This window comes from Notothenia coriiceps, unplaced genomic scaffold, assembly GCF_000735185.1.
Source record: "Notothenia coriiceps isolate Sejong01 unplaced genomic scaffold, NC01 NC01_scaffold00037246, whole genome shotgun sequence".
Classification (NCBI taxonomy): Eukaryota; Metazoa; Chordata; class Actinopteri; order Perciformes; family Nototheniidae; genus Notothenia; species Notothenia coriiceps.
In genome coordinates this window covers 15243308-15254459 of record NW_011369947.1, presented here as the reverse complement: position 1 = coordinate 15254459, position 11152 = coordinate 15243308, and the positions used below count along the sequence as shown (strand labels likewise).

At 43.5% G+C, this 11152-nt stretch overlaps 2 protein-coding genes across 8 annotated transcripts in view; both read right to left on the bottom strand.

The window, feature by feature from the left end:
* Window positions 1-9020, bottom strand: part of pcdh19 (protocadherin 19) — a 56312-nt gene extending 47292 nt beyond the window's left edge. For 2 of the 7 annotated variants that reach the window (XM_010794925.1, XM_010794926.1), the window contains exons 1-2: window positions 5840-9020; window positions 3030-3375 (exon numbers count right to left, since the gene is read on the bottom strand). In XM_010794925.1, the coding sequence (XP_010793227.1) occupies window positions 3030-3375; window positions 5840-7986 (2493 nt within the window). In that variant the 5' untranslated portion in view covers window positions 7987-9020. The remainder of the gene's footprint in view (window positions 1-3029; window positions 3376-5839) is intronic. The other 5 variants (XM_010794929.1, XM_010794930.1, XM_010794927.1 and 2 more) reach the window with 3 other exon arrangements.
* The window catches only part of LOC104966470 (low-density lipoprotein receptor-related protein 1B-like), a 1038955-nt gene that overhangs the window by 525071 nt on the left and 502732 nt on the right, over window positions 1-11152 (bottom strand). The window lies entirely within an intron of this gene.

Below are 11152 nucleotides of genomic sequence, written 5' to 3'. Positions count from 1 at the left end.
TGTGTGTGTGTACGTGTGTGTGCCAGCATGCTTTGTCTGAAGCAGGAAAAGCTTGAGTTTAGCTGCTTTGACATAGGCAGGATGTTCGCTGCCCCACATAAACTAACAATGGAGGAGAATTTTGCATTGATCAAAAACACAATTTACATATAGACGTGAGCCCACTCCATATCCTCTCTACCTCCATTAACAAACCTAATCCGACCTCTATCCACATTTTGATGGCTATGATCATTTTAATCTACGTTTAGAACATAAACAAACAGTTATCATCCTGCCCCGGTGTAAAAACAAAAAGCTCTTCCGCCGTGGATAAATGAATCATGGATAATTATGAGGTCGCCCTCAGAATGAAAACATTTTTTTTGGGGACAAAGCAGCCTTGGTAATCACAACAGTGTAGCCACTCGTGTGTATTAGCCAGTCAATGTGATCTGGGTGTAGGACTTGTGGAGTCAAGTGGTTTCAAGCCCAAGCTTGCACATTGTAACAAAGCAATTAGCATTTTACTGCTGTTTGTTTGTGCTATAAATGGCATTGCAATTATACTGAACACATTTTATATTTAAGAGCAACACTTGTGAATATTATAGAGCTTCTGCCTTTTTGCAAATGCCACAATGGGCAGGAGAAGAAATTACAACTGTTGTTGAGCAGTCGTTGGAGGTACAAGGCATTCCCTCGCTATATAACACTATTTCTCACGAAGTATCACTCACACACTCACACACACACACACACACACACACACACAGAGAGAAAGAGAGGGACCCCACTGCTAGGAAGCAACAATAACTGAGGGGGAGGACACTGTCCTGATGAGATGTGTTTGTGGGTTTAAGGTGTGTGTCTTTTGTGTGTGTGTGTGTGTGTGTGTGTGTGTGTGTGTGTGTGTGTGTGTGTGTGTGTGTGTGTGTGTGTGTGTGTGTGTGTGTGTGTGTGTGTANNNNATTACAACTGTTGTTGAGCAGTCGTTGGAGGTACAAGGCATTCCCTCGCTATATAACACTATTTCTCACGAAGTATCACACACACACACACACACACACACACACACACACACACACACACACACACACACACACACACACACACACAAATGATCTTCTTCTTAGTCCAGGGGAAAATGTGCACAGGCTGGGTCAAAGAGATGTTTGTCAACATCATGGGCAAGGCGGACAGCAATGGAAGCTGCATGCTAAACAGGCCCGGCCTCTATCAAGCCAATCATCTGCCTCTAAGCGAATGAGAAACGTGGTGGAGGCTCAGACACCTGGCACTAAGACTCATTCACCCTCGCTCACTTCTCCCCTACTTATCTCACTATCTGCCCTCACACAGCTCTATCAAGACCTCTCCAAGCTCTGCATATGGAATCATCTAAATCAATCTTCAGCCCTATTTGTCTCCCTCTCCACTTTTTCATTAGCTGAAACAAATAAAGTCTCTGCTAATCCTGCGGCAAATGTGCTTTTATTGGAATGTTAAGCCACAGAGACAGGATGCTTGCTGGAGTTATTTTTTTACAACGTTTGGTGATCTCTTTGTGCACATTTTCTTGGCTGAGCAAAGGTTGCTGGTGACCCGCATAGCACTACCTACCAGCAAATACAATCACAGCATACGGGTCACTGCGTGTACCTGCTGAATCCCCCACCTCTGCCTGCACTGAGAGGATAACGCCACAGCACAGCCCCCCATAACATCTCTCATCCCTTCCACCTGTGTTACTTACACACAGACTCAGTCAGATCCAGCTCAGACAGGCCCAGTAAATCAGCATGCCTGTAAGTAGGTCTCATTGACCCCTCAGGATCCACCGCTGCCTGGATCTCTCTGTATCATCCAGTCAATACATCAATATCCATCTTGTGTTTCTTGTTTTAAGACCCACACTTCCAATCCCCCTTCCCCTCCACCTTCTTCTCACTGAATGTCAAACGGAGATTGGAGTCATCAATTACAAGTGTGTGTGTGTGTGTGTGTGTGTGTGTGTGTGTGTGTGTGTGTGTGTGTGTGTGTGTGTGTGTGTGTGTGTGTGTGTGTGTGTGTGTGTGGAGCTGCTGTCTATAGGAGTGAGCATCATGCACATTCTTAAACAAACACAAGCACAATAATTCATTTCCCCCTCACACACAAACATAAATTCCCCTTTCCCCCATGGGATCAAGGACAAGTGGGTCACAAAGAGAAAGGTTTCCCAAAGACTCCAATAGACCGGTTTATACATAGGTAAATCTATAAACTAAAGATCAGCCGGGCTGCACACACTCTGTCAGGCAGAATAGTCTTTCACTGCTCTGCTGGAGCCATGCATGGTATGTCAGGGTAATTCAATGGCTGGCTGTGCAGAGCGGCCATGCGGTAATACTGCAGCCAAATGGACAACACAAAGATAAAGCATTTAAGCAATGATTATTCTTGTTAGCTAGCACCTGAGATGACGTGTGGGGGAGCTGATTAGACGGGTCAATACATCTGGCAGCTTCTCAAACCCGCTGTTCATTTTGCAATAGCTCAGCACCAACAAATAAAAAAATAAAGAAAACAAGTGGAGTTAGAAGGGCCAAATAATCCACTTCGTCAGGCCTGTAAATTCTGCTTGGTGAAGCGCTCTCTCAGTCACAGGTCAGCCTCAATGTCTCTGTGGCTTAAAATGCTGTGAAGGATTCCACTCACATCCACTGACAGAACGACACACGTGCCATTTGAGATAGCTCGGTGTTCCATCAATAACAGGTGGACATTTCACTGACATTATAATCTGTGTCACGATGGAATGCGAAATGTCACTAGACCTTGGGATGTGATGATAGGTTTTGAATTGCTTCTCTACTGCTCATTCTTAGGATTCAGCATGATAAAAGAGAGCTATTAAATATAATTAATTAAAGACGGAATCTAATAATGCTAAGTGTTTATTCATGTTTAGTCATGAGAACCCATTTTAAAACCCTTTTCCTCTCCCCTTAACACCCACAGCAGCCCAGCCAAGGATTTAGGACAGAGCACAGCGGATTGTATCTCACCTCTGGCAGTGGCATGCCGTTGATGATGAGGTCTGGCTGCTGGTGACCCTGCCCAGTGAACGGGTGCTGATAGCCATGGTTGGGAGCTGCATTGCGTGAGTTCTGGTTCTCCACGTTGAGGAAGGTGCTCTCGGAGCGCCTGCAGCCCAGCGGCAGGCTCTGCTGGTGGTAGTCGAAGTAGTTGAGCGAGGAGGTGAGAGACGAGCAACTCACCACATTCATCTTGTCCGTTTCCTCGACGTCACGTGGCACCAGGCGGATGTCGTTCTTGTTCAGCTTCTTCTTCTTGCTGGACTTCTTCTGGTTGCCATAAGAGTACTCCGCCACCCTGCGCAAGTAGAAGAAACTGAACAGACTCAATAAAGCAGTGTTCTGCCTTAGCCACCCCTGTCCACACGGTCAAAGAGCGCGCCCGCCATGCCAGCTTTGGTGCTACTCGACCATGGGTGCCAGACAAGCGCTCATTGCTCGTGTCCAGGGGTGGAACAGCACACTTAAGTGATTCCCCACACCCGGCCTGCATGGAGCTGCTTTCCCTTGTTTGTTTGCATTTGCATGCTCAATAATCGAAATGTCACAAACAGGCAAACAATATGCAAACATGCCAAAACCACAGAAGCAAAGCACACGAACACACTGGTACTGAGCAGCACTACCGGTATATGCAATCATATTCAAAGCACACAACCCACACTAATTTCATTTCTTCTTTCATTATCAGGCGAGCCCACTAGCAGCTCGGAGTGCACGAGAACTGCAGATTCAAATTCATTTAGCTGCTCTCAGTGGCTGCTGCAAACTTGAACTGAGTATTTTGACTTTAATAAGAGCAAATGAGCAACACAGCCATGTTTTATCAAAGGATTCTCAGAGTGGGGGAAATATCCATTCTTCACAGAGCCTTGCAGTTTTTCACAGGAGAACAGATGCTGAGTTCTCCATGGTGATGACTACAAACCTCACTTAACATATTCCATATCATTTGTGATGTTTTTCACCATCTGTATAACTTCAAACTCTGGAGTAGGCCATTTTTAACCTTACAGCACAGAGCATATGGTTTATTTTATGTGAAAGCCCACAACAAATATTAAGTTACCCATTAAATTACCATTTATGGAATGTCTCTGTTCCTGCTCCTTGAACATGTTCTGCTATCCCAGGCCCAACTGGCCTCTACTCCTCACTAAAATGTGCCTCTAATCCTGTGCCGCTTCTAAAATCACACTGGCTAAGACGCAGCAGCGTAGTTCGTTTTCATTTTTCTTTTAGATTGCATCTTCAAAACATCTCCCTCCCCCATTCTGCTCCCCTTTGATTCAGAGGAAGGAAAATGGGCAGCTGCGAGAGCAGAAAATACTCAATCTCTTTTTCATTTATCATTGTAACATGTTGTCTCTCTATGTGCCCACAATTGAAATCTGGGAGGGGAAATGTTCAGATTCAGACAGACTGACTGAGGACAAGCAATAAATTGGAGATAACTGCTCCTCATATGCAAGGTGCCGACTGAGAAGCAGAACACATCAGTGCTGATTAAAGCAACCAAATGGGCTCACACTAGCAAAGTAAAGTACTCAGAGCTGTTTTACATTTGGAAGTTGTAGTTTTCTGCAATTGTTTGGACAAGGAACAAAAAGTAAAGATTATGTACAAAATATTATAATGCATAAAGAAGCTGTGTTGTGATCAAAATGTCAACACGAGGGTCTTTCTGGATCAAATCAGGTGTTTTTTTTATACTATAATCATGCAAAGAGATGTGGATTCTTCATCTAACAATGTTAAGGTAAGGTTGAGCTACTAGAGAGAGAATAATAATTTGAATTTGAAAATCTGCAAATCAAAATAATGTTGAAAAGTACTTGTGACGAATTCAATTAAAACGTTTAATGAGAATAAAATAAAAACACACATCTCAATCTATATTGAGATATAAAATCTGAACAAAACTTGTGGAATTTTAGAATATTTTTTATAAAAAAAAGCCCAAGTTAACTTTGAATTAACACATTTATGTTTAGAGCTAAATATGATTATAGCTGCAGGTTACATTTTCAAATCCAATCTATATGTAAATTTATAGTGGAAATGTGGCACAGGGAAATCAAAGCCATAGTTGATGTTCAGATTGATGAACAACAGAAGGTTCAATATTCAAAAGGACCGGAAAATAATAATCTGTTACTTTCCAGGAAACTGGGTAAAGAGTTCATAATGATTTGATATACATGATTTTTGCTACACTTTTAAATGTTGCTATTTATTTTTATTTCATTTTATTACTCACAATTACCCTTGCTGCAGATGAAAGCAGAGGAATAAGTGAGTGATCCTACAGAGAAGTGTGTATAATCACACCGGATTAGATCTGATAACAGCCAATCAGCCATGGTGGACGTTAAATAATAAATGTCTGGGACTGCTATTGAACCAGTGGGACGTTAATTGTCCGGCAACACACCCGCAAATTGAACATGACAGTTGAACCGTCATATTTATGAGTCAATTGGTTACAATGGGTGGATTAAATCAATCAATTGCGTTTCCTCAACACGGAACAGTGGGCCTCAGCAGAATGTATCTGATTTAAAGCAGTCGGCTTTATCGTCTACCTCACTTTCAGCTTTTGGAAAAAAATAAATCTGCAGTCCTCACACTCGGGCCTCTACATGCTGCACGATAAAAAGCAATGCACTCACAACAACTCGCCGTTTCAGGCACGATCGCTGGCACGGGCACACCTTCACTCTCTCATATGCACACACACATACACATACAAATACACACACGACAGATTTAGTCAGTACCTGCAGTTGTACGTCCGGATCTCCTTGTTGTCCCTCTTGCACTTGACCGCCACAAATATCATGGTGACAAACAGGATGGCGGCGATAGAGCCCAGGGCGATGATGAAGATGAGGGACAGGTTGACAGGTCCAATAGGCTCCTGTGCATTCAGGTCTGGAGAGAGGTACACCACGATGTAGGCCGAGGCAGACAGGGAGGGCTTGCCGTGGTCCCTCGCCACCACTGTGATCTCGTAGTTGGGCTTGGCGTTTTCTCCAAACATCCTAGTGGAGCGCACCTCTCCGTTCACCTGGTCGATTTCAAAGAAAGCCCTGTCCCCCTCTGAGATGGTATAGGTCAGCCGGCCGTTCTCCCCCTCATCGTAGTCGTCTGCTTTCACTTGTGTCACCATGTAACCCACCCCAGCATTTCTTGGGATGGAAACCTCTGCTGTGCCATTTACTAGGGGAGGGTTTGTCATAACAGGTGTGTTGTCGTTGACATCCAAGACAACAATACGCACTGTGGCGTTACTTGATAAGGAGGGATTACCATTGTCTCTGGCTAACACTTTGAAATCAAAAGTCCTTGTGTATTCATGGTCGAATGATCTCATGGAGTAAATGCGGCCTGATGGGTTTATGCTAACATATGTGTTTACATCCATGTGCTTAATCTCACCGGGGACTATGGAGTAGGAAACTGTGCCATTCATGCCCAAATCCGGGTCTTCAGCTGATACTGCAAGCAGGCACGAACCCGGGAGGTTGTTTTCCATCACCATCTCTTGATAATGTGGTTTAATGAAGTGGGGAGGGTTGTCATTTTCATCTGAGACTTTCACAACCAAAGATTTTGTGGCGCGTAAAGGAGGCGAGCCACTATCCTCCGCTTGGATAGTCAGGTTGTATGTGTCCTTTTGCTCTCTGTCCAGCCTGCCGTCAACAAGTATAGTGGAGAAGCTCTCATATTCTTGAAGTCTGAACGGAACGTTGCCCTGTAGCCTGCACTGCACTTTGCCGTTTGCCCCTGAATCCTTATCTGACACCCTCACCAGCGCAATTACATATCCACGCTGCGCGTTTTCACTAACTTCCACCATCTCTGTGTTCAGTGAGAGTAAACTGATGATAGGTGGGTTATCGTTCGTGTCCATCACGTTTACTGTGACTTTGCAGTGAGCTGGGATAGAGTTGGGACCTAAATCTTTGGCCTGGATGTCAATCTCGAATATTTGGCTTGTTTCATAATCCAAAATACCGTTGACTGTGATGATTCCGGTTCTGGAGTCAATTTTAAACGCATCCCTCGTTTTTTCGGTGACGTAACTGTTAAACGTGTACACAACCTCTCCATTAGGACCCTCGTCGGGATCCGTTGCATTCAAATCTATGACTAATGTATTGATAGGGGAATTCTCCATCACATTAACAGTATACACTGACTCGTCAAAGACAGGGTTGTTGTCATTAGAATCAATCACCTTGATATTTAACTGGACCGCGCCTATTTTAGGAGGGTCTCCTCCATCTTCTGCACTTATTTCATATGAATAGTGGGACTGGGTCTCCCTGTCTAACGATTTTTGCACAACAAGCTCAGCAATTTTGGAGCCGTCCCCTCTGGTCTTGATTTCTAGTCCGAAAAGCTCATTCGGGGTGATGGAATATGATTGAACTCCGAAGATCCCCGAGTCCGGGTCGCTTGCCCCCTCTAGGGGAAACCTGGTACCAGGGGAGGCATTCTCAGAAATTTCAATGTCAATGTGGCTCGTTGGGAATCTGGGTGCATTATCGTTTAAATCCTCAATTTCTACTTTGATGACACAGATCTCCATAGAGTTTGACATCACTTCTAGGGAAATAATGCACTTTGGGTTCTGTCGACAAACTACGTCTCGATCTATTTTCATTTGGGTTGTAAGGATTCCGGCTGGACTGAGTTCCACCCATCGTGGTTCTGAATTTGAAATAACCCTCAAGTACGGGGGCTGCAGTGCGATCTGAAATCCTTGCTTTAGTGCGTCCTTTGTCACGTTTCCAATTACTGACCCGGGCTTCATCTCTTCGTTTATTCCATACTTTAGGTTGATAACAGCTTCAGCCCCGACCCAAAATAAGAGCCACAAAGCAATTAATTGTATTAATTCCATCTCCTTGGTTTGCATTGTACCTGTTGAGTTTTCTCTGCCTAAAAAAGAGCTTGATTATTACGCACAGGTCTACACGTCAGAGGAAACAGGAAAAATGTTCCAAATGAATCATTTCATTTAAATGTCCAGAAAAAGTGTTAGGATGACAAATAGCTCTTGTGTGTAAAAAATTATATCATGGTGTGAAAGCTATAATTGTTACAAGTGCTCCAGCCTATTTTACTCTTCTCAGGCACAGCACATCCTCCGGTCTACTGCAGCGGGCGAGACATTGGGAACGACAGATCTGTGGGAACATGCTGAATCTCCTCACAACAGTGATTTAGTGGTGTAAATCCATGCAGTTCTTCTCAAGCGGCAGAACTGGTCTTACACATGACTCATAGGATGAACTGTCCATTTTCAAGTGAATGGAGGGAATGAGAATTCCTGTGAGCAAGTCCACACAATTTGAAGTAACGATGTTCAAAAAGTCCTTGTTAAATTCTCCGCCTTGATGCCAGACAATACTTAAGATTTCGGATAAACACCTTGCTCTGTGAGATATTACAAAGCAGTGATACAATGTCCTCTTCGGCTATCTGCTTTCAAACTGCATATGTGATGGAAGAAGCTTAAAGAATCTCCAGTCAGATAATTATTCAACAGCTTAAGTCCGGCTATTTTTGCCTAAAGAACATGGGTGCGATTGCAGACATGTCTCATCACTGAAGTCCCGGTTACCTTTTTTATTTCCAGCAGATTTAGTCTTTCATCCCGTCTGCGAGTCTTGGAGCTTTTTACTTAGTAATTAATTTCCTCGTATCTCACTTGGAAAAGGCTGCCCGATAATTAGTCCATTCAACATGAAAAAATAAAAATCCGTAGCCAAAAGCCAGTTGGGAGGAAACGATGCAGGAGCCTAGTGTATGTACAGAATGCGTCTCATGCTGGGCTGCAGCAAAGTAGAAGCACAGTACCCTATATCCAGGCTGGTTGAGGCAGAAAAAAATATTTCACCACTCGTTGCCAGTAGGCTGTCTAGTTGACTCCAACAAGCGCTCCTCTCGCTTCACTGGTGCACACTGGCGGACGCGCAGCTCCGAGCACAGCGCTCAGTCCAGGACCTGCAATCCCCTCAGCCAATCAGGGGTTACACAGGAGGGCTGAGCTGCTGGTGGGTGGGGCAAAGTACAGCAATGAAACACGGCCAACTACCTGTTCTCCTGCAGATGGACGACGAGACAGGCAATTACGGCGTACAAGTTGAAAGACGAAGCTGTGTATTAAATGATCGTTAGAGCTGCGGTTTCAAAAGTGGGATCTGGGGACCCATGGGGGTGTTTGAGAGGATGCCATGGGGTGATGCAGACAAAAAAATATGTACAGACTAATTTCTCTCAGCGGAGGCAGAAGAGATGCTAAGGATAACTTTTCACATATGTGTCCTCTTTTTCTCTCATATTAGTCAATGGGCAATTGAAGTAATATTTTGCAGCACATGTCTTCTCCATTGTGATCCTCGAAGTAGCCTAATTGTGTACTTATATTGATCTGTTTGACCCTCAGTGACACGTCAAAAAAGTTTGGTAAACTCTATGCCAAACAGAGAACATCCTAATAGCATTTTCAGCTTCCTTCCACAGCATTTTTAAGTTTTCAGTTGCAGCTGTACACTTTTTGTTACATCATTTATACCCTAACCTGACTCTTGAGTCTGAACTCAAGTAACGCTGGGCACCTTGGTGAGGCAATTCACAATAATGAATAAAAATTACATTATAGATAATGGTTTCCATGTAGCCTTCGGCAAAATCAATACCAAATAACCCACGTTTTTTTTCTTCTTATATGTCACAAAAATTAAAAGGCTTTTAAAAAAAAAAAGCATTGCCTTTGAGCTTCCCTATCAATTAGAATCAGAATACCTTTATTAGTCCCACGGAGGGGACATTTGCGTCGTTACAGCAGGAAAAAGAGCCACAGACAGCTTAATCTTACATAACCCTATAGGACACGTAAATATCACCTATCACATTCTTTAAAATACCAAGGTCAATAATTGGTTTCAGTTATTTTAAGGCCACGGCCAATAGTTCAATTATACACTCACTACGTTTGGATGAACACCAGTAGACACAAGCCCAATAAAGACGGTATTGCTTTCACTGTAAGCTAATTAAATCGTTTATGTTTGTCAGCTGCACAGTCCACCTTTATAAAGGTTAATAGTGAGGTGAGTGGACTATGACCTGCAGCCTGCCGCTAATCACCATCATAAGAAAAATAAACAACAAATCAATTATCAGCTGTTATTCAATGAATCCCATTTAACTCATAAGGTCGATATCATATTGAGGCTCCCTTTGACGTGAACAGCCTGTTACGTGCAGACAAAAAACAATAGTCTGCCACAAAAAAAGCGGCTGAATAGAAAGTTCCTCTTGTTGCTTCGCACATATTCTCTCATCTCCCTCCTTGAAATCTCACCCCTCTCACACAGACAGACGCGACACGGTCACAGCCGGTCCCTCAACACACGCACGCGCAAACACCCCCACCCTCCTCCCGTGCAGCCAGTCTGCCTCTCACCCGCGCGCTCTGCCGCCATCACATCCTGTGGAGGGCAGGCCGATTTCAAAGTCACAAGGGTGACACCTAGCGTCCGCTCGATTCTGTTATTCCATGCACTTTGTCCAATTTTTACCCCCAGAATGTGACACCTCAATGAAAAACAACAGCGTGCCACAGGAATAACAATGACACACAGTGGCAAATCAATTTCCTCTTTATATTGGAATAGAAGTCGGCAGTTTGACCACAATTAATACGTCAAAGAGGTGAATTAGATCGGAGCCACGTGCAATCATTGTAAATCAATGAGGAGTGATTGAACTGTGTATAGGATGTATAAGGTCATTGTTCTACAATATGGACATGTAATTTACCCAATTTTATATTTTTATTTATTAAACTTCCTTAAACTGTGTCTGTAAATTATACACTTGAGGATGAATGGGAGCTAGTGCAGCTACCATTCAGTGGAGCTGCCAGCTATGTCTATTAGGGTACTAAGGGGACATACACCTGTTTATATAATTCAGAATAAATGTATAGCACCTTTGGTCTTATATACAGGTTCAATAGCAAGGGGATATTCACAATCATTTACCCACATTCATGAATAATACTGTTGTAAAAT